The sequence below is a fragment of the Pteronotus mesoamericanus genome, unplaced genomic scaffold (genome assembly GCF_021234165.1).
Source record: "Pteronotus mesoamericanus isolate MK-2021 breed Mesoamerican mustached bat unplaced genomic scaffold, CSHL_Meso_final scaffold_232, whole genome shotgun sequence".
Lineage (NCBI taxonomy): Eukaryota > Metazoa > Chordata > Mammalia > Chiroptera > Mormoopidae > Pteronotus > Pteronotus mesoamericanus.
Window position 1 is genome coordinate 11,072,130 of NW_026555311.1, and position 27,984 is coordinate 11,100,113.

General features: G+C 38.0%; 1 protein-coding gene across 1 annotated transcript in view; it reads left to right on the top strand.

Annotated features, from left to right (window-relative positions):
- MANBA (mannosidase beta) overlaps positions 1–27,984 on the top strand; it is a 104,833-nt gene that overhangs the window by 32,833 nt on the left and 44,016 nt on the right. The window contains exons 6-10 of the mRNA XM_054591677.1: positions 319–494; positions 1,414–1,524; positions 21,092–21,243; positions 25,404–25,521; positions 26,796–26,882. Coding sequence (XP_054447652.1) covers positions 319–494; positions 1,414–1,524; positions 21,092–21,243; positions 25,404–25,521; positions 26,796–26,882 — 644 coding nt within the window. The remainder of the gene's footprint in view (positions 1–318; positions 495–1,413; positions 1,525–21,091; positions 21,244–25,403; positions 25,522–26,795; positions 26,883–27,984) is intronic.

Genomic DNA, 27,984 nt, shown 5'->3' on the forward strand with positions numbered 1-27,984 from the left:
CAAGTGTTTATCAATCTTGGAAAATTTATGCTGTCTTTTCACTTGCAATTTTCTACTTGTGCCCTATTTATAGAGTTTTTATGGTAATATTTTTTTAGAGCACAGTATCTATAAAGTACATACTTTTAGTTATTCTTCTCCAGGATAAAGGATTAAACTAAAGATTAAAAGAGAATTTCCACTGAACTTTTTATAATGCAGCATTGTGGAGGACTTACTAGTTTAGAGGCTGCTTTGGTCTTTTTTTCAGTGAATCCTCAGGAGTTCAGTGAAAATATCTGCCATATTTTTTATTTTCTTTTTCTCCTTATGCCTTAGATAACCATGCTGAGGGGTGGAATCTTGAAATAGAGTCTTCTTTTGATGTTGTCAGCTCAAAGCCAGTCTCTGGTCAAGTGATCGTAGAAATCCCTAAATTGCAAACACAGCAGACATACAGCATTGTACTTCAGCCTGGGGAAAGCATTGTTAAGCTCTTTGTGAAAATTAACAAGGTAAGTGATGATACTTCCTGAGAAGCATGAGATGAAAAGCAATGCTCTTCAAAAGAAATGGTTAGAAAGAAGGGTCTGGGTCTGAAAGAAAAAGGTATTTCTTCCATTTTCTCCTTTACTTTTAGCCTCTTGTATCTGTGTGTGTGTGTGTGTGTGTGTGTGTGTGTGTGTGTGTGTGTGTGAATTAAGGAATGATTTTCCCAGATCTTAAAATTTAGAAAATGGAGTATATATGTTAAATTTGGCATCCTTTTCTCTCAAGAACCAGATGTGTTATATTTTAATTTTCTGCTGTATTTGCAGTATTCTAAATCCAAAATACTTTCTAAGCATTATATTCAAATACAATGATTATTTTTGGTAGCTGTAAATTAGTTTGAATATTAGTGTTTATTCTACATGCAGAATTCTAATTCCATGATCTTTCATGGGTAGAAGCAGGCTAGATTTTACCCTTCCTTTTTCCTTTTTAAAATTTCTCTAATTGATAATTGTGAGTGGAAAAAGATGCTGCAAATCAACAATCAGTAACTCTTCAGATAAAGAACTTAGGGCAATTTCTAGTTCTGGGCTTGAAAGAAGAATTAACCTCAAAATCCAATTCTAAATGTTAAGAATGTAGAATAAATTTAAGCTTGAGTGATAGAAATGGGAAGAGTTGTTTTTCTGAACATCCATGTTATTCTGTTTTTTTTCCTTTCCCTTTTGGTAAATTAATCCTTGCTAAACTCCTGGCATGTTGACTTTTAAATATCATCTATGAGTTGATTTATTTTGGTATACCACATGGAGGGAGATTTATATTGTTTTAAAACCTAGAATTTCTCTGAGAAATTAATACGGTGCTCTGAATCAGTATATTATTTTGCTGAAAATATGCCACAGATTACTTAGAGTGACTTTTATTATTTCTCAAAAGAATATTACTGTAGAAACTTGGTGGCCTAATGGACATGGAAAGCAGACTGGGTACAACATGGCACTTCTTTTTAAACTGAATGAAAGCTTAAACATTAAAAAATCAGCTAAGGTAAGCAAATACTTTAAAATATTTTGTGAAAAAGGTTTATTTCATGTTAAAATAACAATACAGATCTTTTCATGAAACAAAAGAAACCAACGAAACTCCTGTAACCTCACCATTCAGAGATAATCACTAGTAACAGTTTCTGTTCTGCTTGTTTGCTTAGTTTGTTTTTCAGATTCAATTATTGATAGTTCTATATCTATTGCCATTTTAATGTTCATAGTTTAGATCTTCTTCTTTTTCTTAAATAAGTCCCTTTAACATTTCATATAGTAATGGTTTGGTGATGATGAACTCATTTAGCTTTCCCTTGTCTGGGAAGACCTTTATCTGCCCTTCCATTCTAAATGATGGCTTTGCTGGATAGAGTAATCAAGGTTGTAGGTCCTTGCTTTTCATCACTTGGAATACTTCTTGCCAGTCCTTTCTAGCCTGCAAGGTATCTTTTGAGAATTCAACTGGCAGTCTTATGGGAACTCCTTTGTAGGTAACTCCCTGCTTTTCTCTTGCTGCTTTTAAGGTTCTCTCTTATCTTTAACATTTGGCATTTTAATTATGAAGTGTCTTAGAGGGGGCCTCTTTGCATTCACCTTGTTTGGGACTCTGTGCTTCCTGGACTTGTGTGTCTATTTCCTTCATCAAATTAGGGAAGTTTTCTTTCATCATTTTTTCAAATAGATTTCCAAATTCTTGCTCTTTCTCTTCTTCTTCTGGCATCCCTATGATGCAAATGTTGGAACATTTAAAATTCTCCCAGAGGCTCCTTATACTATCCTCAATTTTTTGGATTCTTTTTTCTTCTTGCTGTACTAATTGGATGTCTTTCTCTTCCTTACGTTCCAAATCATTGGTTTGATTCTTGGCATCCTCTACTCCACTGTTGTTTCCCTGTAAATTGTTCTTTATTTCAGTTAGTACATCCTTCATTTCTGCCTGGGTCTTCTTTATGCTGTTGGAGTACCCACTGAGTTCCTTGAGCATCCTTATAACCAGTGTTTTGACCTCTCCATCTGACAGATTGTTTATCTCCATTTTGTTTAGTTATTTTTCTGGAGTTTTGTTCTGTTTTTTTTTGGGAGGGGGTTCCATGTTTTTTGTTTCCTAATTTTGAAGGCCTCCCTGTGTTTGTTTCTATGTATTAGAGAGACTGCTTTGATTCCGTGCCTTGGTAGCATGGCCTAATTTAGTAGGTGTCCTATGGGGTCCAGTGGCACGGCTTTCTTTGTCTCCCATGCTGTGTATTCGAGGTATGTCCTCCATATGGGCTGAGTATTCCCTCCTCTTGTAGATGAGCCTTGATTGCTGTTGGCAGGTCAATGGGAGGACTTTACCCAGTCCAGACAGCTGGTGGGACTGGCTGTGACCCCTGGCCAGCAATCACCTCCTTTTGTGGCTTGCGGAGGTGATTGGGTGGTGCTCCCATGTGGTCTGTAGCTGTTCACTGAGTGTACAGGCTCTGGGGTTTCCTGGGTGGTGCACGCCAAGGTCAGTCTCCACCTGTGTTCTGTCTGGGGCCCTTTGGTGTAAGCTATAAGGTGATCTGGAGATGGCTGTTGTTAGTGCTGGGCCTGGGGCCTCTCAGTGAGAGGTACTGGGAGGGGGTGGTGCTGCACTCAGCTGTTGCTTGTCTGACCGGATTTAGAAAGGTTGCTGTTGGATTTAGAAAGATTGCTGTTGAAGCCTGTGCCTAGCCCAGCCATTCATATGGAAAAGCCACTGTTGCCAGCTTCGGTGGCCTTGTAATTCAGATGGGACTGACTCTTAGGTAATTGTCAGGGTGGGGCTTGCCCAGGGAGCCAGGCTGATGGGGATTCAGATATGGTGCGGCCACACTGTGGCTCCACGTGGGGCAGGGCTCAGAAAAGGTACGGTGGCCACTGTTTGCGGTTCTGTCTGGGAGGAAGCTGTCCCCCAGCTCTTGCCCTGATGCCAGATACTTCAGTTCCTCTCAGTATGCGACTGGTACCCTTTAAGGCGCTGTCCCAGTGCCGGAGTCTGGAGGGAGTGAGTCTGAGTAAGCCTGTGTGCAGGCTGTTTAACAGGAGAGGCCTGAGAATCCTGCAGTTTCTTTCACCCACCCAACACCCACTCCATTTGTATAATTTTAAAGCTTAAATATTACAAAAAGATTTACATGAAAAATAGGATCCCTTGCCCAGCCCTACCTATTCCTATTTCCTATTCCTCAGAAACACCACTTCTTTAACTTTTACTTATTTCTCTTGCTGTTTATCTCTATTTTCCCAAATAACATGCTTCTGTGCGTGTTTTCTAATTTTTCCGCTTTTATATTGTCAGTTGGCTTCTAACCAAGAGAAGGAGGATATACTTTCTTACATGGATTCCTCTGCCCGCCCCCCCCCGCCCCGCCCCCAGTGTAGTCAGGGGCCACGTTTGTTATCTCAGTCGTCAGTGTTTACATGATTATATTATGAAAATAGTATTCAAAGCTAAACATCATGGTATACTAAAATTGTGTTTCCTTTTTTGTGCATCTTTCTGTTTTTCTTAGAGTTCGTAATTGCTTCATGTTTCTTTGTTTTCTATTTACTTTCCTCTACATCATATACAAACACTCTGAATGTACTTGAAATATGTTTTAAATATAGTCATTGTCATGAGGTAATCTGTCCATTGTTTACTAGTACTGTTATTATTCTTTTAAATTTTGTTATTTCTTGAAACTGTTCTAGGGCCATTTTCTCACTTCCCTTATCTTGTTTGGTTACTCTCTGGACCTTCTATTAATACTTAACTGTTGTCCTGGAACTTTTATTTTATAACCATTATAAGGATTAATTTCATCTCTCTTCTAGGAATTTTAGGCATTTCCTTCATCTTTTTCCTGGATTAAACATGGAACCCTGTTTTGTTAGACCCATGTTTCTCTTTTTTCTTTCCTGACTTTACATTTTTCATAAAACACTTTTTTCAATAGATTCCTGAGGATGGGTATGTGGAAAATGACATTTTGAAAACTTGCACATATGCAAATATATAAAGTTCAGCTTCACAGTTACTCAATAGTTGACTATATTTAGAATTCTCAGTTGGAATTCAGTTTCCTTCAGAGTTTTGAAGTCATTTCTTCATTATCTTTTAGCTTTTAGTATTTTTGTTTTGAAATAGACTTACATTCTAATTTCTGCTTTCTTGTATAGAACTGTTTTTGTTTGTTTCTGGAAACTTTTAGAGTTTCTTTATCTTTGATAATGTAAAATTTGAAACTTTGAAAATGAGTAGATTTTTGTTGTCGTGCTAGTCATCTTGTGAGCTCTTCTGATGAGAAACTCAATCTGGAAATTTTCTTGTATTTTTAAAATAACTACTCACTTATCTTTTTTTTTCCTTCCGGTACAACTATTAATCAAATATTGGATCTCCTGGACTGAGCAATATTCTTAGATTTTTTCTTTTCTATATTTAATCTTATTTTTTATTTTGTCCTATGAGAGATTTACTTGGTTTTATATTCAGTTTTTAAAATTAGGTATTTTATTTTACCCCTTAAAATTTTTCAAAACAGTTTTTTATTTTATGAAAAAAATTATGGTTATAGTATCTTCTCATTTTTCTTAGAATGTTAGTTATTATTTTCTCTGCATTGTTTTTGTTTTCCACATTCCATTATTTCTTCTATTGCTTTTGGTCTCTGTTTCTCCCATTAGAGACTTTCCTTGAATATCTGTTTACCCTTGGAGTCCATTCATGCTGAAGATTAAGGCACAAACATGCAGATGAGAAGCCCCATGTGAGATTCAAAGTTCGTTATTCAGGTGGAAACCAACTTTATCATGGGGTGATGGCCACATGTTAGTTGCTATAGATCTTGTGTGTGTGTGTGTGTGTGTGTGTGTGTGTGTGTGTGTTTGTGGTATGCATGTGTGTATTTGTTTAGCTTTGCCAGTGAGGGCATTCTCCAGTCTCTTGCTTGGGGCATATAAGACTGGTCATTACCATTCAGGGAGTCTAGTGGAAGCAGGGAGTTAAAGTTCTTACCATTGAGCATAGTTTCTTCAGTTGCTGCTCTCATAGTGGGCTTCGTCTCCTCAGCCTCTCTGACTGGGAAAGGCAGAATGATACGCAAGCTTCATAGTCCTTTCTTCGAAACAATGTCCTTGAGTTCTGCTTTTAGAATTAAACATCTTATAGGTCATTATACATAAAACAGCCTTTCCATGTCACTTTGAATAATGTAAAATTGAGTGAGCCAGGATTGGAGCTGGAGCTCTCTAGAGAGGACAGTGGGGAAAAGTAGACCCTGTCATCCAAAGTACGTGTAGAAAAGGACCAGCCTTCTGTCCCCTCTGCCATCCATCAGGACTGATGTTTTTAACAAATACAGTAGAAATGTTTCCCTTGAAGGCACAATCACCTCTTTTGCCTCTAAATCCATGAGTAAGCCATATGCTAACCTCAGCTAGAGGATGTTGAAAGAAAAATTTTGACTTTAGTTTAAAGAAATTACTAGTTCCTGCCCGGTTTGGGATACAGCACTAAGGACTGGGGAGAAGAACTCTTTAGTACTTATTAGCTGTAGGTTACCTCTTTAGTCCTTCACATACCATTTCCTTATGTGTAAAATTGGACCATAAAGATGAGGTAACTTGGATCTGGCTCATAATTGTAGATAATAAGTAGTAGTGATATTAATCTCCTTCATAGATCTCCTCCTTCCTCAGACATCAACCCTCAGTGTTTGTAGTTGGCTGGGGTTGTGCTCTGGTGTCCCCTCTCACATTTTATATTATCGCTCCTGTGGGTCAGACTCCCTGCTAAGTGGAGATATACCCTTCAGGAGTTCATTTTCTATTTTTCCTTTTTTAAATCATGCTCTGTATTTTCTGGGACATTGTGAGTATGTGTGTTTCCATATCATATACAGGGAGAATATTCTAGAACTGCCTAAAAAGCCTAAACATTTAGTCTTGTTCTAACTGTTTTGGCTCTCTCACGTGTTGAGTTTGTTGTGTGTTACTTTCATGAAAGTATAAAAAGTAATGAGTCATTCCAACTTACTACAGAGAAAGAAGGGGAACTTCTGTTTTGTCTGTTTGTGGGAAATAATTCTTTTTCATTTGGGCTAATATAGGTGCATCATATTAAAATGCCACTCTTTGACCAGCAACAGGAGTGAAGGAAGATGTATTGCCCCGTGCCTGTGTTAATGCATGTTTGTGAAATGTGCCCCTTGGCTGTGGCTGCTGTGGAGTCTGTTATTTTTGAGGCTCACTTATTCACTAAGTACTTAAGGAGATCTAATGTGTTTCAGCCACTTTGCTGGGCTTTAGTGATAGAGCATTGCATAAGACACTGCTTCCATTTCTCTCTGAGATCATAATAAAGCTAATAATTTGGTTGGGAAATTAAATAATTAAACAAGCAATTGCAATAAAGTGTGATAAGCACTTTATTCGAGAGAAATATAGAGTACTGTGGAAACACAGAGTGGAGGCATTCTTGGAAGACTCCCAGAGAAGGTGGTGCCTGTGTCCTGAGGGATACGTAGAATTTGACCAAGCAATGTAGCAAAGTCAGAGGAACAAGTATACGTCAAGGCCCGGAGACTCAATGAAGTGTGTTTGCGGAGGTGAAAGAAATGGCAATGCCCCTGTTTGAGTTTGAACAAGGAATGATGTTGTAGGCTAGGGCAGGATCATGCAGGGCCTTGTAAGCCACATGAAGGAACTAGGCTGTCCTGAGGGCAATGGGAATTCTTTGAAGGGTTTTAGGGAGTAAGCAATGATCCTATTAGTTTTACAAAGATTGTGTAGCTTAGGTTGGAGAAATAACAGTAGTGGGAGACTGGCTGGAAGATGATGGTGGTAATTCAGACACAAGGTGATGATTGCTTGCTCTATAGGATTGCTGAGGACATAGGTTTGGGAGATTAGAAGGTAAATACCATCAGTCTTGGTGCTGCGGACATGGGAGAGATGAATGAATTAGGAATGTTTCTTAAATGGCTGGTTTGGGCCCCTAAATAGTTGGCAATCCTGTTCTTTCACTTAAAATACTCAGAAGAACAGGTTAGAGGAGTACAATAGGGTGGTAATTATTTCTGTGTTAGATGTTTTTTGTCTGGAATGACTGAGAGATATTCAAGGAATAATATTTGATGGGCATTTCATTATATGTGTCTGGAACTCAGGCATTACATATGGGTTAAAGCTATAGATGCGTAAGTCAACAGAATATAGATAATTGTAACCGTGGGAAGGGATGAGCTAACTCAGGAAATCATAATAATTAATCATGGGAGGAGAAAGGAAGCCCATAGAGGAATCTAAGAAGGAATGGCCAGTGAGATAGAAAACCAGTTTGAGTGGGGGAGTCACGGAAGCCAGAACAAGAGAGTATTTTAAAGCAGAGAATGTTCAAAGAGTGTAAAATGATCCAGGAAGCTCAAGTTAGAAAAGGAGTGAGAAAGATCCTTTAGATTTGGCAGTAGGGAGTTGACTGGTGACCTTGACCAGAAAGGAAATCAGCAGTGGGTAGAGGAATGTCTGAGGGTGAGGAAGCAGAGGCAGTGAGCACAGGCAACCCTTGAAGAATGTCTGATGAGGATCACACCTGGGCCAAGGGGTAATGAGGGCTGGCTGGGGTCAGGAGATCTGCTACACAGAGGGGACTGTGCAAGTATTTTAAAGTATTGAGAGCCAGCTTTGTCACGAATGGAGAAAGATGGTATACATAGAGAAAGGGAGAATGCTAGAATGGAAGAGAATTTGAGGTAATAGTGTCAACTCATGAATTTTTGATATATGTAGGTAGATATAGAAATAAACAGAGGGGCTGGAAACAGTGGCACTCTGGTAGCAATGATCAGAGGTAGCGTTCAAATCTTGGTTTTTAAATACCACTCGCCACTAAAAGGTCTTAGGGAAACGACTGAATTTAGGGGCTAGAGCCTAGAATATCTTGCTGCCTAGAAAGTTAAGAAGGTGCTTGAGGATAATGGACCAGGTCAAAAGGACACAGGAGTCAGTTTAATGTGCTTCCAATGGCCAAACCTGAGAGAATGTCAGCATTAAAATAAAGAGTGGTAGTAAAGGATTATAATCCATTGAACACAATAACAATCCTCGAGTGCACACTGATACAAATACATAAGTAAATGAGAAAAAGGAAAGTTATTCCTTAAAGTGGAATGCCAGCTAATAAATTTAGAAGAAACAATAGAACTAGAATAAAAATAATTTGATAACTACCATAGTTATAAGTAATTCAAGCAAGAGGTATAAATGGATGCTCAAACTAGAGGGTAAAGTGGCATGAAATATGGGATATTTATCTAGACTAAAGCATCACTCAACAAAATATTTATTAATTATAATGGAGAAAAAAATACAGTGGGGAAGCTCAGCAGACACCATCTTGATTAAGTGGTTAAAGTTGTCACTGCCAACCAGACAAAGTGACATGGTATCCACTTGTCAAGCTGCAACGGGAAGAACCCAGCATCCCTTCTGTGCTAGTCCTGCTAAAGCAGATAACCTGGATCTAATCACGAGGCAGCATCAGACAGCCCCAAATTGAGCCCCATTAGTGAAAATCTCCAAATCTACTTAAATCTACTGTAATCTTCAAAAATGTCAAGGAAAAACTGAGGAACTGTTCCACATCAAAAAAAGACTAGAGAGATGCAACAGCTGGGTACTTGATTTTTTTTTTTTTTTTTGGCTATAAACCATGTCATTGGGCAACTAACAAAACTTGAATGGGATCTCTACATGAAGGGCATTGGGGAATTCTTTGTACTATCGTTGCTTATTTTCTGTAAGTTTGAAATTGCTTTAACACAAAATAGGACAGCATTAAGACATGAAAAGCAACACAACGAAATCCTGATGAGAAGGGGCCAGCATACAGGGAAAGCCTGAAAACAGCTCAAAACGAGAGAGATCGTTGAGAGGGCGGGGTCCCCCTGCTAAGGTGGGGGATGAGGGGCCCTGCTTTTGTTGTCATAGGGACAAAAGGACAGAGCTGTGGATGGGGGTAATTTTGAAGATCTGTAGGACCACTTAAGATATATTTCCTTTGTGTGGAAATTGCAAACTGTTCTTTCAATGGGGCTTAAGGAGGAAAACGTGAACCTGAGAAGTTTTAGGGAGTTCTTTCTGTCAGATCACTTTTTACTTTCCTGGGAACCAGATGTAATGTTACCTGCTGGGAGTAATGAGGGGAGAGGGGCAAGTTTAGACATTTGAGGAAAATGAAGGCTTGGGATAGCCACCCTGAAAAAAGTTCTAGAAAGGGCTAAGGCAACATGATAGGCTTGTGAGGCAGCATTGAGGGCTCAGTCGAGATCGAAAACTCTGAATCTCTTTATCTGAGAGTCAGAACACCTTTGCTTTGAAAGAACTGTTGATTTGTGTTGTGATATGATCAGCTGGTTTGATGGTGTTTTGCAAGATGTCAAAGGGATGTGGTTTGAAATTGTTTTCTGGGCTTTCTGCCTACCCTGTTTCTGTACATCCTAATTAAATCCCTTGTATGGTATAGGCTTGAGTCCAACACTTAGGTATCTTTCTCTGCTATGGTTTTTGAAATTATCTTATTTCTAAAATGTTATAGGAGCAATAATTGAATATCATTCATGTAGGAATTTTAAGGTACTAATTTATTTTACCTGTTAAAACCTTACTGCAACATTGTAGTCAGCTTTGCATTCTGCTCATTAGAAGGTTCAGAGGAGAGAACAGGAAAGTGTTTGAAGGGAGAGTGGACAAAGGAACAAGATAATTTAAGTTTAAGGAGAGCTGAGGACATGTTTGCTAATTCTTTAAGTTGCTACTTATGACCTTTTCTCATTCATCCATAGTAGGATAGGTGTGGAGCAGGAAGTGAGCTTAAAGTGGAGCACAGGAGATTGCGTTTACTCCTGGGAGAGGCTGGGAGATGAGATAGTCAAGGCTGTTCATACCAGAGTGGGTAACTAGGGCATCTCAGAATTCATTTGCAGTGGGAATTTGAAATAGTATTTATGTCCATTTGACTGGGGTGGTAGAGGCTGGATCGAATGATCTCTTGCCTCTCCAGAAGAAGACAACAGAATGATGTAAAATTGTGAACTTTTTTGCAAGTTTCAGGAATCAATGTTGGCTTTTGATATTTAGATAAAAGGTACAAATTAATGCCTAATTTGGTGAGAGAGATAATATCAAATTCACCCCTCCAGGGAATTCAGTTTCTTACCAGTCCTAAATTTCTTAATGTCTCAGATGATTTCAGATTTGCCAGTGTTTCAGCAAGCAAGAAATTTGACTGCTGCTTGTCGTCATGATCGGTGTCTTGGCAGGAGGCACTTAGCTTTCTTTCTTTCTAGCCTTTATTTGGTGGGAATGTGTCAGACTGGGATTTCTTTTTATTCTTTATTTATTGGGAAGTATAACACGTACACAGAAAAGCACACAGAACATACATAACAGAAACACTTAATGAATGTTTGCAAAATGAGCGCTCATATAACTGTCATCCTGATCAAGAAAGAGAGCATTACTACTAGAGTAGAACCTCGTGGCCCCCGCTCCCTGTGAGGCTCCCCTGTCACTACCTACTTCTCCTTCCTAAAGATCCATTCTCCTCACATCTAACACTATAGCTTGTCTTTGCCTGTTTTTACACTTTATATATGTGGAACCATATAGTATATATTCTTTTGTGTCTGGCTAATTTGGCCTAACATTATTTGTGACACTTAAATATGTTGTTGTGTATAGCTCTACCATGTTTATTTACATTGCTGTACAGTACTTCCTTGTAATACACATATTGCTGTAGCAATTTGGGTAGTTTCCAGTCTTTGCTATTCTTAGTAATGTTGCTATGAACATTATTGAGGCGGCTCTTGGAATACATACAGTATTTCTGCTGGAAGTGGACCTGTGGGGTCACAGGGTGTGCTTAGATTCAACTTTTAGAGAGGATGCAAAACTGCCTTCCACTCAGTGGCTGTGTTTTACCTTTACTCCTCATGCTCACATGCTCACCAGCACTCAGTGTTGTGTTAGAGGGAACTTCATTTTCTCATCAGTGGTCCCTCCTGATCTCACCTCCATGGCTCTTGCAACCAGATGGTTGTTATCCTGGGCTTGCTATATGCAAAATATTCCTAATTTTTAAATATCTCATTGAAATCCATTTCACTTTAGTTTTATATCTTCTCTCTCTCTCTCTCTCTCTCTCTCTCATTGAGATTTTAGTGTTTTGTTTTCCAAATACGTCCCAAGACAGAAGCACAGTTGCGTTAGACACAAGGCCTTGGGGAAGTGACAGGTTCTGGGTACAGCCCGTGCAGCAGAGACCTACTGGGTCAGAAAAAGGGTGCAGACACTGCAGGGAGGGGAAAGTGCTGACTGCGCTTCATTGTGAACATGAAAGAATGTCTTGAGGACTGAATTTTTATTTTGTTGTTGAAAGGAGTGACTTTGGAGCAAATAGGTTAAGTATGAGGGGAGGTAAATATGAGGAAAAATCAATAGGCACTTAAAAAATTAGGAAAAAATTTAAAGGTAAGTGTTGGGATGTAAATTCTGTCAAACAAGTCATTTCAAGAGGGACTTTAGAATATGAGTCTGGGAAAGTCATTGTTATCAGTTTGGGAAACCAACTTGATTTTTAAACAAAAGAGAAAGTTTTGTGTATAAGTAGTAGTGGGAAAAGTTGCTCTGTGTAAATGGAGTTGTTCAGTAACATGCAATTTAGTCTCCATGTGTTGGTGTGCCTTTCAGTGTTCTTCTTGTAATTGATTTTTAGATTCACACCATTGTGGTCAGAAAAGATGCCTGATGTGATTTCAATCTTCTTAAATTTATTTAGACTTCTTTTGTGGTCTAACATGTTGTCTGTACTGGAAAACATTCCAGTGTACTTTAAAAGAATGTATATTCTGCTGCTTTGGGAGGAAATGCTCTGTAAGTATCAGTTAAATCCATCTCATCTAGTTTGTCATTTAAGTCCACTGTTTTCTTGTTGATTTTCTTTCTGAAAGATTTATCCATTGATGTCAATAGGTGTTAAAGCCCCCTGCCATGAGTACATTACTGTCAGTCTCTTCTCTTTGTGTCCATTAAGATTTGCTATGTGTTTATTGAGGTGCTCCTATATTGGGTGCATAAATGCTCACAAGGCTTATGTCCTCTTGTTGGATTGATCCCTTTATCATTACGTAACATCATTCTTTGTCTCTTATTATAGCCTTTGCTTTAGAGCCTATTTTGCCTGAGATTAGTATTGCTATTCCAGCATTATTTTTTTCTATCTGCATGAAATATTTTTTCATCCCTTTACAAAATATGTAGTTTGTGTATGCCTTTCAATTTGAAGTGGGTTTCTTGTAGACTATATATATCTATATCTATATCTATATATATATATATGTAGATATATATATATCTATATCTTGTTTTCTTATCCATTCAGCTACCTATGTCTTTAGATGGGAGTGTTCAATTTTTTTTACATTTAAAGTAATTATTGATAGGTATGCATTTGTTGCCATTTTATTATACATATTTATGTTCTTCCTCTTTTCCTTTTTTTCTTCCTAAAGAAGGTTTTTTTTAACATTTCTTATAATACTGGTTTGGTGGTAACAAACTCTTTCAGCTTTTTCTTGTCTGGGAAGCTTTTTATTTTTTCTTCAATTTTAAATGGTAGCCTTGCCTGGTAGAGCAGTCTTGGTTATAGGTCCTTGCTTTCTATTACATTGAGTATTTTATGCGAATACCTTCTAGCCTGAAATGTTTCTGTTGAGAAATCAGCTGACAGCTTATGGGAGCTCCCTTGTAGGTAACTGTCTTTCTCTTACAGGTTTTAAGATTCTCTCTTTGTCTTTAACTTTTGGCATTTTAATTATGACATATCTTGGTGTGGGTCTCTTTGGGTTCATCTTGTTCAGGACTCTCTGCTTCCTGAACTTTTGTGTCTTTTTTTTTTCACCAGGTTAGGGGGATTTTCAGTCATCATTTCTTCAAATAGGTTTTCAATTCCTTGTTCTCTTTCTTCTCTTTCTGGTACCCCTATGATGTAGATGTTCTTATGCTTGATGTTGTTTTAGATGTCCCTTAAACTCTCCTTTTTTGGGAGGGGCAAAAAACTACCCTTTTTGCTGTTCTGATTGTATATTTTCTGCTACCTTATCTTCCAAATTGCTGATTCAGTCCTCTGCTTGGCCTAATCTCCTGTTTATTCCTTCTAGTGTATTCTTCATTTCAGGTATTATATTTTTCATTTCTGACTTGTTCCTTTCTATGGTTATTATGTCCTTTTTTTTTATGCTTACTATTTCTTTGTTTACATTCTCACTGAGCTCATCCATTCTTCTTAGTTTGCTGAGTATTCTCATAACCATTGTTTTGGACTCTGGATATTGTAGATTGCTTGTCTCCATTTTATTTAGTTCTTTCTCTGGGACTTTCTCCTGTTCTTTAATTTGGGGTATGTTTCTTTTTGCTATTATTCTGGCTGCCTCTTTGTATTTGTTTCCATGTATTAGGTAAATCCGCTATGTCTCCCTGTCTTGGTATGGTGCCTTATGTAGTAGCTGTCCTGTGGGGCTCAGTGGCACTGTCTCCATGATCACCTGGGCTAGTTGCTCCAGGAATGTCCCTTGTGTGCATTATTGTGAGCCCTCCTGTTGTAGCTGTGTCTTGATTGCTGTTGACCTATCATGGGTGGAGTTGACCTTGAAGCTGGCTGATTGTGAGGACTGATTTTGACTACAGTATATAAGCTGCTTTTTGGGGGTTGACCCCTCAAAGTGGAATTTGCCCCAGCAGTTTATGGTGTCTGCTGAGATCTCCCTTTGGCTGTGTTGCTTGTGGAGTTAACTGGGTTGTGCTCTGATGTGGTGTGAAGCCCACCACCAGATGTGTGGCTTTGGGGCTTCTTGGGAAAGACTCCGGTGCACGTCAATGTCAGATGGTGCCTTGGACTGGCCCTGGGCTACCTATTAGGAGCTACAAAGTGACCCATACTTGATGGCTGCCTCTGCTGAGCCTTGTTGCATGTGGAAGGGCCAAGTTGTGTACTGAGGCTGGCTTCCACTAATACTGAGCCTCACACAGGTCAGCAAAAGGCTGAAAGGATTCCTGAGGTCTGCCTCTGCCTGCCAGCTGCCTGTTAGGCTCATTCAATGAAAGACACTCTAGAGATACCTGAGTTGCATTAGGTAGTTTCACAGTGAATTGCCAGGAAGGAGCAAGCGGTGTTCACTAGGTTGATATAGGTTCAAACTTGGTGCCAATGCTGGGTCTGAGGCCAGTCAGCAAAAGTCTCATTGTACATCTAGGCCAGCTGTCACCTGCCTGGGTCTGTGGACATTTGCGGTGGGTCAGGGAGGGTCTCAGGGAGTCATCAAGGTGAGGCCAGTGGAGTTCATGAGGCGATAACAGATTAAGATTTGGCTGTGTGGAGGGAGGGCTTTGCATAGGAATGGTAGTGAAGGTTGGATACACAGTGAAAAAATGGTCCTTGCTCGAATGCCTCACAACTCAGCCTCCCCCAGTTTATCTCTGACACTCTGTGAGTCTGCCCAGACCTCCTTGAGAGCCTTCCCTGCACATGGCTGTGGGGCCAACCCTTTTCATGTCTCTGCCTTTCCTACCAGTTTTGACGCAGCTTCTTCTGTAAATCTTTGGTTGTAAGGCATCTCCTCAGCTGCTCTTCAGTTGGTTATTCACATTGATTGTTCTGTAATTTGGCTGTAATTTCAGTTTGGTTCTGGTAGAGTATGAGTGTAACTTCCACCTACTTTGTCTCCTTCCTGGAGCTCCCCAGGATTCTTTTTAATAGCACTCCAGATGCTTCAGCCAGAGGTCAGATGTGTGAGTTAATCAGCTATGTTCTTATAGAAGGTGGTAGTTATTCTCATATTTCTGAAAGGACTGCTGCTGAACTCATAGAAAATATGTTGAAACAAATGGATCATTGTTTCCTAAATCTCTGCTGTGGTCAGGGCTCCCAGAGTGCTGCATATATGGCCTATTCACAGAGGAGTCCACACAGAAGTCAGAGATTAATCCCAAATTTTACTTCTGCCTCCTGAAAATCATTCTTTGAACCTTGAGGAATTTGCTCTTTTGGAAACATTTCTTCATGTGTGACGTTTTCTAGACCTTTGGAAAAATGTTATTCATTTTTTAAAATCTCATCATTTGAAAAAAGTGCAGAAAGTTTTTTCTACACGAGATGGAATGCTCATTATAAGAGCTAGAGCAGAATAAAGCTAAATTTTGAAAAGATGATCTCAACTTTGAAGTATGTGTGATCCAAAGAAAATGTGGGCAATGTGAATCAGCTCAGGTTTTGTCCTCTGTTAGTGTAGTTTTTCTCTTCTGAATTACATTTTTTTTCCCTTGTGTAGAATTTTAGATGAGGGAATTTGATACAAACATATTTGCAAATAGCCAGAATAGCCTTGAAAATGTACTGTACACTGAAATACCAAACTTTAAAACTCTTTGAAGATAAGTGCACAGAAATTTTTGTGAAGTCTATTTACTGTGCAACAACAAAATGTAAGGAAATGGACATTTATGTAGGAAAAAAAATAAAATTTTGAAGCAGAGTGCCAGGAGAAACAACAAAAAATGCTGATCTCACATGGCCCAGAGAAATCAAAATAGCAGTGGTCAACGCCCCCATCATGTTCACCAGGAACTGGGCGTCTGTTTTAATGCAGTGGATCACATGATGTCTTGTTCACTGTCATTCAACCATTTTTTTGCCCTGAGTTTTCAGAAGAGATAATTAAGTAGAAAATTTTCAATCCTAGAGGCATTGGTAAGCCATTTCAATGGATCTCAAAGAAACAAAGGCATGGATACTACTGCATTTTGGGGAATTTATTGTGAAATGGGGTTTTTATGAATCTCTGCCAAACTTATCTTTGTATCTAATACTTTCCCAAAGTATTTATATATTTTTGGCTTCATTTTAAAGAATATTTCTAAATTAAAATGAATAAAAAGATGTTTTCCATTGACTATGCAAGGAAAAATGGACAAATCTGACTATCTCCTTTACAGAACATATACATGCAAAGATCAATTTTGACAAAGTTCTTGACTTTTTTAGAAGGCTCAAAATAGCAAATGTTATTATGCTTTACTATAACAAACCAATATGTAGGTATGTTACTTTCTTTTTTCAAAAATACATTAATCAAATACAGGAATGGAATCCCTTTTTTGTATACTCTTATATTTTACTTAAAAAATGGCATGATTATTCATCTAAAGTTACCCATAAGAAAGCTTTCGGTGTCTGCCTCTTTTTAGCTGGCAATTATTATTATTCATGTCATTTCACTATTAATACTGAAATTACTTTTGTCATATAGAAGAAGACATGTTACAAAGAAATCCTTCCTAGTGTCAGATACACTAAATATACATCTGGCTACAATGGCATCAGGTAATGATGCTGATGTCAGCCGTAGTCTGTTCACTCTGTTCGAGCTGTCTGTGAACTTCCAGGCGCAACAGCAAGCCTCTCTCACATCCTCCTGTACAGCCCTGTTTGAGAGGAACTCTTTGTGGGGCACTTCTGCCTGTTCGAGCACTTTCAGAGCAGACATAAATGTGGTGGTTGGTTGTCTCTAAAATTGCATGATAGTAGATATGAACTGATTTTAGAAGGGGTGTTTTCCAAATCCATGAAGATTATTTGAAAAGTATTTCAAGTAACATTTGCCAGTTTAGAAATAGGTAGGTTTTTTTTAAAGAAAACAATTACTCTTTTGAAAATCTTGTGATTTTTATGACAGCTTTTTAAATATTTGATTACAAACAACTTAGAAGTAATACTTAGATTGTGAAGTCATGATTCATTACATCATCATCCGCTTAGTCTGCCAGAAGAAAAAAATCTGAGAAGTACACTATCTATCTACCAGTCACACACCTCTTAAGCCCTTTAGTTAAGGAACTCCTAACTCTTGCCTAAAAAATCGATTCAGCTATCCTGTTCTTAATTTTTCTATTTTAAAAATAAAATCATGAAGTTAATTAAAAAAAATCCACTCATCTAGTGAGTTGCTAATAGAACTTTGAACTACAGAAAAATTTAGAAATTAAGAAAATTAAAATTCAAACTGACTTACAAATTTAGGTTCTTAGATACATTTTTATTCCCTTACAGAGAGTAATTTACTTTGCTGGGCTGTTTAAAATATTTTTGTTCTTGTAAGAAGACAATATATTCAGTCTGGATGTAAATATGTGATATTCAAGTGTCTTTTCAAAAACTTCTTTGAGAGCTCATTCTTTTCTCTGAAGTAAAATACCTGTTGTAGAGGAAGGCTTTTACATTACCCATCGAGGCTGCCCAGGGACAGGAAGAATTACTGACACTAATCATAGGCCAACAGCCTTTAACTTGTCAAACAGGGCCCAGAGGGAGAGATGGCTGTTAGTCACTACCTCTCCTCTGAGGCGCTGCCAGGTTCATTTTATCTGGGTTATTAAATTGTTATCACAGGAGTTGGAAGATACACTTGCTGTCTTTTCATGAGAATATTTGCATGGAAAAAAACCCCACATGTTGGAAGATGTGTTTTATTGTTAATACTATGCAAAGCATTGATCAAGAAATAAACGGGTTCTATTTTCTAGATTTGTGATTTTCAAAACTTTTTGGACTCAGAACCACTTTACATTTGTAAAAATTATTGAGAACCCCAAAGTGCATTTGTTTATGTAGGTAAATATTAAAACTGAGAATTAAATATTTACTCGTTTCAAATCACAGTAGTAGCCCTATGACATGTGACTATATGAGTTATTTTATGTAAACAAATATATTTACAAAACAAAAATTTAGTGAGAATAATGACATTGTTTTTACGTGTTTGTAAGTCTCTTTAATGTCTTGCGCAATAGAAGACATCTGGACTCTCCTCTGCTTCTGCACGCAACTTGCAGTAGTATGTTGTTTTCATTGAAACATACAAAGATAATCTGACTTGAGGCAGATATGTAGCTGGAAAAGAGAGGAGCATTTTAGTAGCCTTTTCAACTGCTTGCACTAGAAACCTAAGTGGTAGTTTTTTTAAAGGTTAGTTGCATTGTGGAATCTGAAACTATTTCAATGAACTCTTCTTACTCTGCTACATTAAATTCTATTTATATATCTTGTACCCTTGAGGGCTTTTTAAAAAAATTTTTCTTTATTTATTTTCAGAGAGATAAAATTTATTAAACTCTATAATGAGTTTTAATTAACATTAAAATTTGTTTTTATTTGAAAATAATATTATTGTGAAATGAGCTAAAATGTGCCTGTCCTTTTGTGTTTCTGCATAGTTTGCAAGGAAAAGTTTGGGATTCAAAATAAGAATTTGCTGAACAATGATGAAGTTACAGAGATTATAGCGGGAATAACCAGAGACAGCTAGTCAGAGCACAGTAGAAGTCCTGAGTTATCTCTGAAACAAACCTCTTCATATCCTAAACCTCTGGTGTGGAACTAGAACACACCAGAATATAGCAGCACACATTCTATGAGGAACAATGATGCCATCACACATCATGTAGCTTCTGGAAAATTACTCTGTGCACTCAAAAGAGAGAGAGTGTGAAAAAGGCAGTTTTAGCTTTACTATAAAATAGTTTTGAACTCAAGGACCCCCTGAAAGTTAGTCCCCTGGCCACACTTACAGAATGGCTTTCTAGATGTTTGAGTCCACCTTTAGGGTGTTTTAAAAGTTACCTCTGAAAATCACTGTACATTTTTACATTTTGCAACCCTGAAACAGGTGTGGTAATTATGGATGTGTGTTGGTCCTCCTCATGTAGGCCTTATTCTGTCTCTTCTCATAAAATTAACTCTGATGTATTTTGTAATGTCATATTAATGAGGGCAAGGGTAAGAAAATGGAAGAATGTCCTCCTCAAACTATTCCACAAAATTCAAGAGGAGGGAAGTCTCCCAAACTCTTTTTTACGAGGCAGGTGTTATCCTAATTCTAAAACCAGATAAAGAGACTTCAAAGAAAGAGAATTATAGGCCAGTATCCCTGGTGAACATAGATGCTAAAACCCTCAACAAAATATTAGCCAATAGGATTCAGCAATACATTAAAAAGATCATACACCATGATCAAGTAGGATTTATTCTGGGGATGCAAGTTTGGTAGCAAGCTTGGTATATTTGCGAAAGAACATATATGTATATATGCAAAGCCTATGAGCACAGATAGCAATGTGGTGAAGGCCAGGGGTGGAAATGGGGGCTTGGCGGAGGGGGGGAAGGAGAGGGAATGGGGGACATTTGTAATAGTATCAACAAGAAAATAAAATAAATAAATAAATACATCTAGGAGAACCATTCAGCATTCACGTAACTAGGCAGTGTTAAAGAATGAAGCATATCTAAAAAAATAAGAAAACTCATTTAGATTTGTGGAAGACTAACTCATAAGAAATATCTATGTAACCACAGCTTTTGAAAGAAAATTAAGTAATTATGTTAAGCCTAAACCTATTTTTTTTTTAAACCTAAAGGTGGTTGTCCCCGATTAAAAAAAAAAAAAAGTTTTCTCTCTTACATCATCTGTGGGTGCGGCCTACCCTTTTCTTTAAACTCTTGAGCAACTTTGAATTTAATCTGTACAGTGTAAATAGTTCAGTTGATTAAAAATGAAAAGAAAATGGAAGAATGGTGGGCACTTTTGTTACATGTAATAAGTTAATTAATTTTTTAACTAGAGAAGAAATGCATAATCTTTGTTCAAGGCTAGCCTTTATTGATGTAGAACCAATGTTCCTCATTCCTTGGTCCCATTTATGGCTGGAAAGAATGAAGATTTGGATAAGAACATCAGTCTGCTCTATCGGGGGTCTTGCTGCTTGTGCTTAACTGTGGGAAACCAAGCTAGGCTTTCACAGGGACAAGGGACTTAGCTTTCCCTCTTGTAGTAATGATGATATTGGAGTGTGTGCTCTTAGCACTGCTTACATCTGCTTACATCTCCAGTAGCATGTTAAAGCACTCTCAAACACTGGGTTTAACATGATAATTAGGATTAAGTTGCCTATTAAACAAAGTGATTTACAGTCATGTGCTAATAAGATTGGAAAGTTGTTAATTATGAAATACCTTGTGCTATATTTCTTTGATTCTAATGTGTGCATTTTGGCATATTTTAACAACACTGAAATAAGAATGTGTTTTTCAGTCGAAGATAAAGCCAGTTTAACTGCTGGCATTCTCTGCCAGCCCAATTTTGTGAAATAATATCAGTTTTTGTTTTAATTTAGAAATGTTATCTTCAAATATATATTTTTATTATAGTTACAAATGCCCATTTCCTGAGGAAGACTACAATATATTTCAATTTTTGATAGCTTCTATGTTTTTTTAAAGAGAAAGAACAAAATCTGGCAATAATTTATATATATTTTGAAATGTGCACTTCTACACTAACTGCTTCATAGCAAGTAGGAAATTAACATTAAATTGTGCTTGTGTAAATTGTTCAAAAGTTTGCTTTCCTTTTTAAAAAGAAGTGTGTTTTACTTATGTTTTCAACTTGATTTTCTGTATTTAATTCTGTTCGTAACAGGTTTATTTTAGGACAGTAGAACTCATACAGGAGCCCATAAAAGGGTCTCCTGGCCTGAGTTTCTACTTCAAAATTAATGGAGTTCCCATATTTCTGAAAGGATCAAACTGGATTCCAGCAGATTCATTCCAGGACCGAGTAACCTCTGACTTGTAAGTTATCATCTTTCTTTTCTTATTTTTCTTTTCTAACAGTCCCAAAAAGCTCAAGAGTTACTCATTCTTACTTTTTTTTAGTTACAGTGGAAGGAACTGAGGGGTAACATAGAATTTGAGGATGATGGAAACTAGAATAGAAAGAATTTTTAAATCATATATTCCATTCTCAGCAGGTGTAGATAGTCTTAACAGCTAAACTATTTGAGACTGCTGTATCTATCCAAATTTTATTTATTTATTTTTAATCCTTAAAACTACTTTTTTTTCACTTAAAAAAATTTTTTTATTGACTATGCTATTACAGTTGTCCCAATTTTCCCCTTTGACACCACCCAAACCCCCCTCCCCTGCCCCACACAGCAACCCCTCCTCCCTCAGGCAGCCCCCACACCATTGTTCATGGCCCTGGGTCATGCACGTAGGGCCTTTGGCTACTCCATTTCCTATACTGTGCTTACATCCCCATGGCTATTCTATAACTACCTATTTGTACTTCTTAATCCCCTCTCCTCTTCACCCATTCCCCTACACCTCCCTCCCATCTGGCAATCATCAAAATACTCTCTGTATCCATGATTCTGCCTCTGTTCTTCTTGTTTGCTTAGTTTGTTTTTTAGATGCAATTGTTAATAGATATGCATTTATTGCCATTTTATTATTCACAGTTTTGATTTTCTTCTTTTTCTTAAATAAGTTCCTTTAACATTTCATATAATAATGGTTTGGTGATGATGAACTCCTTAGTTTTTTCTTGTCTGGGAAGTTCTTTATCTGCCCTTCAATTCTAAATGATATCTTTGCAGGGTTGAGCAATCTTGGTTTTAGGTCCCTGCTTTTCATGACTTTGAATATTTCTTGCCAATCCCCTCTAGCAGCAAAATTTCTTTAGTTTCTTTTGAGAAATCAGCTGACAGTTTTATGGGAATCCCCTGAAGGTAACCAACTTCTTTTCTCTTGCTGCTTTTAAGATTCTTTCTTTATCTTTAACCTTTGGCATTTTAAACATGATGTGTCTTCAAATGGGCCTTTCTGCATCCATCTCGTTTGGGACTCTCTGTGCTTCCTGGACTTGCATGTCTATTTCCTTCACTAAATTAGGGAAGTTTTCTTTCATCATTTTTTGAAATAGGTTTCCAATTTCTTGCTCTTTCTCTTCTCCTTCTGGCACCCCTATGATGCAAATGATGGAACTCTTGAAGTTGTCCCAGAGGCTGCTTACACTATCCTCTTTTCTTTTTTTGAATTCTTGTTGTTCTGATTGGTTGCTTTTTGCTTCCTTATATTCCAAATCATTGATTTGGTTCTCACCTTTATCCACTTTACTGTTGTTTCCCTGTATATTGTTCTATATTTTAATTAGTGTAACCTTAGTTTCTGAGTGGATCTTTCCTTATGCTGTTGAGGTCTCAAGTTCCTTGAGCATCCGTATAACTAGTATTTTGAACTCTGCATGTGATAGATTTTTATCTCTATTTTGTTTAGTTATTTTCCTGCAGTTTTGATCTGTTCTTTCATTTGGGCCATGTTTCTTTATCTCCTCTTTTTGGCAGCCTCTGTGTGTTTCTTTCTATGTATTAGGTAGAGCTGCTATAACTCCTTGCCTTGGTAGCATGGCCTAATGTAATAGGTGACCTGTAGGGTCCAGTGGATTAGCCTCCTCCATCACCCAGGCTGGGTGCTCAAGCTGCACCCTTTGTGTGGGCTGAGTACACCCTCCTCTTGTAGTTGAACCTTGGCTGCTGTTGGCAGATCAATGCGAGGGATTTACGTAGACCAGTCAGCTGCAAGGACTGTCTGTGATCACTGACCACCAACCTCTGCCCTCTGTGGAGGATCAGCAGTGTGGGGACAGGGTGGTGGTGCTCCTACATGGTCTGCAGCTGTCCATTGGGTGCACAGGCTCTGGAGTCTCCCGGGTGGTGAAGGCCAAGGTCATTCCCCACCTGTGTTTTGCCTGAGGCCACCCTACCTGAGCTATAAAGCAACCTGAGATTGCAGTGCAAGCTGGGCTTTGAGATTCCCAGGGAAAACCAAGCTGTGAATCTATGTGACCTGCTGCTAGTGTGGGGCCTGGGTCTCACTGAGGTTGGCTGTTGCTTATTTGAGAGGATTTAGTAAGTTGTTTAGCATGAGCCAAGACCAGCCCTCATATGAAAAGCAGCTTGGGTGGGCCCATCATTTGGATGGGATGGAGTCTCTGGGAATCTTCAGGGTAGGTCAAACAGTGTTAGCCAGGCTGATGGAGTCTCAGGTATGGCATCAGCCTACAGGCTCATGGCACTGTAGGAGGAGGGTTCAGAAAAGGGACAACGGCCTCTGCTTAACTGTCTGGGAGAATGCTGTCCTCCAGCTCCTGCCTCGATGTCAGTTCTTCCCTGTGTTCCACTGGTGCCTTTCAAGCTGCTACATTGGTTCTGGAGCTCAGAGAGAGTGAGTCTAAGTAAGTCCATGTGTGGATTCTTTAAGAGGAACTGCTTGGGACTCTAGAAGTTTCTTCCACTCACTCAATCTCTGCTGGTATTTGCAGCCAGAAATTATGGAAACTTACCTTCCTGGCACTGGACCCCTAGGCTGGGGTGCCTGGTGTGGGGATGGGACTCCTTCCTCCAGAGATATTCCTCCAAAATTTTTATCTACCATACGTGGATGTTAGATGAGACTGTCCTGTGTCTCTTCCCCACCTACTAGTCTGGATGAATGTGGTTTCTTTAATTCCATAGTTGTCAGACTTCCATTCAGTTTGATTTCTGACAGTTCTGAGTTTTCGTTGTAATTTTGATGTGGTTGTGTGAGGAGGTGAGCCATGTTTACCTACGCTGCCATCTTGACTAGAAGAAACAATCCAAATTTTAGCAGATGCATATATTTTCTCTGGAGGCATGAGGCAATGCCTAATACCCATTTTGGATAGTTAGTCCCTAAAAAAAAAAAAAGATGATTATATTTAGGTATTTTCTCCAGTTTTTCAAAGAACACCTTAAGTATTTTTCTTCATGCTTTTAAAAAATGAAAATCCATATTTATCTCTTCATGCTATTTGCATATTCCTTTATTTTTACCTTAATAGAACTAAATTTTTAAAAAAATGTCTAGATCTAGAAAAAAATTTAAAATAGTTTTTTAAAGTTTTGAGAATAGAACAATATAAGAAAGTAATATTTTTTGATTTGGTTTGTAAACTATTATCTTTTTGATAGTGAAGAGAAACCTTGTGATGTGAAAATGAACACATTTAACTTGTTTACAAATGTATAAATATGCATTGTAGCATATTATTTGATGTTTTAAATGTACATGTGATTGGCAACTAAGCTCTAATTTTGTCCAGGCTTGCAGTAATTTCCCTGTCCCTCAAAGTGTGTATATTGTTTTTTTATTAAAATGAAATTATTCTCCAGACATAGGCACAGATAATTAACTGTCTCTCTTCATTTTAAATGCTCCTTTCCTCTCCTGGCTGGTTTGGGGGACAGCTGTTCAGCACAGCTGGGCCCATTAGCAAACCTGCCCGTGGGCCCCTTGGCTGAGAGTGTGATACTCTGTGTCCCCAGCTCGCCCGTTATCGGTCTTTTTGGTTCCTTTCTGGGCACTGCTCTGGAGATGGAGGGTACATTCTCTTAAAGTGGCTATAAATTTCTAGGCTTTCTTCAGGGTAATGTGAATAGGAATTGGAAAAATATAAATTTCCTAGAGAAACAACTACTGGACTAGAGGAACTGTGAGAAAGGAGATAAGAGTGAGCTAGCTGGGTACTAGCATTCAGACTTGGGGTTTTGTCTTACAGTTTGAAATGGTTATGTAACATTATCGCATTCTTTCCAAGGTTTACAACTATATATTTCTACAGGAATAACTTTAAGACAAAAGTTCAGTTTTAGAAATAGCATAATAATATTGCTGAAAATTTAGAAAGCAGAGAAAATATCACCCATAAGTTTTCTAGGTTCATTTATTTTACGTGGTTATTGTTAACATGTATATAATTTTGTCTCACTTTCTTCACCTAGCATTCTATCCAAATCATCATCATTTAAAAATGTTTTTTTTTCTGACAAAGATTTTAAATGTGGTTTTCAAGCACAGTGTGTTTTTAAACCTTTTTTTAATATCTCCAAATTTTTAAAATAGTATTTGGTTTTAAAACTTCTCTGTAGGTTAGCGATCCTTTTGCAGTCTGTCGTGGATGCTAACATGAACGCTCTTCGGGTGTGGGGAGGAGGCATTTATGAGCGGGATGAATTCTATGAACTCTGTGATGAACTAGGAATAATGGTGAGTAGTTGACAGCATTTTATTCCTTAATATGTTATTATATCTGTGTTCTGAGAGGGTGATATTACTTATTCCTTTTTCTCTCAGAGTCAGGAATGATGTTCCATTTTTTGCAAAAGAATAAATGGCATCTTAAAAACCTAGAGCTATAGTTGACAATGAATATCACTATAACTATTTTTGTGATAGATATTCTCTATAGTAGTTGTATCTAAGTATATATCTACATTGTCTTTGTAATTTTCTTTGTATTATGAGAGTAGGCATAAAAAATAAAATATTTAAAAAATTTTAACTTTAAGGAGACTAACAAGCCCTAGAGAGAGAAAAAATAATAAAATTAAATAAAGGTATGCTTAATGTTGTTTTTAAGCCCTTTGAAACATGTTTTGCATTAGTGAGGGTTAAGCAAAGGAAGTTTATTTTTAGTTCTAGTGTTACAGTTATGACATATAAAGCTGTCCATGGAAGAAGAGTATAATCACAATAACATTGATAATGGTGACGGTCATGGTGCTGTGACATGTTTCTGTAATATAGCAGTGAGTGCCAGGCATTGTTCTCACTGATCTGCCTCTATTATTTTATTTCATCTTCATGCTCATTTTAGGGGGTTGTTATTGTTGCTCTATATTCCGATTTTACAGACGAGGAAACTGACCTGTGCAGAGGTTAAATACCTCCTGCACTCTCAGTCAGTGGGGCTATGGTAGACTCCAGGTTCCGACTCAGGCCCACTGATTGGGGGCCGGGTTTTAACCACTGCATTAATGACCGCCTCCCTAGGAATGAGCTTATGTGGTTGCAGTACTAAAATGTCCACGTAGTAATTTTTCGGTCATTAAAACTGAATTCCTTTATAAACAACTTATGTTTCTTAACAGTCTGGTCCATCTCTCAACACCAATTTCCCGGTGAAAATAGAGTAAATTTGGAGTGAGGAAGGCCTGCGGGGGTGGGGTGGGGTGGAGGGAGCTTCATTTTGAATTTTATATCCCTCTCAACACACGATTTCCTTATCTGAATTCTCCTTCCTTCTCTTTTTTTCCTGCCCACCTTACATTTCCTCTTCTCAGGTTTCCCTGCAGTTCTGTGCGGTTCTGATCGGTGCCTTTCCCGGTGCTTCGCACATAGTGGTGCTCGAATGATCGTGCTCCTCAGGCAAACTGGATTTTTTCAGTGTGAAAGATAATCCTCACAGTGCAGAGTGAAGGATTTCTTCTGTGTGATAAAATCAGTGGACGTGCCTCATTGCCTTTTATTTGATTTGCTAGGTATGGCAGGATTTTATGTTTGCCTGTGCCCTTTATCCAACTGACCGGGATTTCATGGATTCAGTGAGAACAGAGGTTGCTTTCCAGGTATGTTATTACCATTCCAAGGAGGAGGAAAATGCTTCTGTATTAGTTTTGCTTTTTGTTAAACCTCTCCACGGTTCTTTTTGCTGTTCTCTTTACTAAATCCCGTGAAAAATCACAGTCAGGTAATTGACTTTCTAGGTGATTCCATTCAGTCTCATGGCTTTATCACCTTACGACTCCAGATTTATCAACGACCCTGACTTCTGTGCTGAATTCCCGATTCTTATATCCTGCTGCCAACTGAGTGCCTCCACTTGGAGGTTTACTAGGTATCCTAAATGTAACATGTCCAAAGTAAACTCGTATTACCTTCTCCAAACTTGCTTTTCCTGCAGTTTTTAATAATTGGCAACGCCAGTCTGAATTTCTCAGGTCAAAAATTTAAAGTGATTCTTGACTCTTGATTTCTTTTGCATTCCACATATACACACTTATATTTATGTTTACAGATCTGTAAATGCAAGGAAGTGATTATATCCCAGCTCCATCCACTGAAAAGGCCTAGGAACAATGAACAACCTAGTAATATTGAGATCCTTACATTGAAAATAATATTTCCCATTAAGAGAAGGGCTTCTTAGAGAAATGGCTGATTTTAGGTGTGGGACAGGAAACATACTACTAGATTATTCTGGAGTATTTTGACACACAGATAACAAGGAAGTTATAATAGATAAGCCAAAAGAACTTTGATGAGATTCTGACCAACCAAAAGCCAGACAATTTGAGGTTCAATAAAGATAAGAATGTCAGTGGATTGAAACCCATCAAATGTGTTGAAATACCTGAGTTTATAATGACAGTGGAGGGTGTATTTGCATGAAAAACCAAAAGAAATGCAAGGGTTATGGAAACAACCCAGATAGTGGTTACTCCGGAAGCAAAAACAGGCTGTATCCGGAAGGGGGGCCCATGAGGGCTTCTGGGGTGGTTGGTGAAGCTTTCATTCTTGGTCTGGGTGGTGGTTTTTAATAATTTACTATGCCATAATTTGTTTTATCTGTGTTTTATTTGAAAAAAAAAGGTTTAAAAAGTACAAATGGAATCATCCCTTGCTTGAAGTCCTCCAGTTAAAGTTAAAGATCCTCAGCAGGCCCCCTCT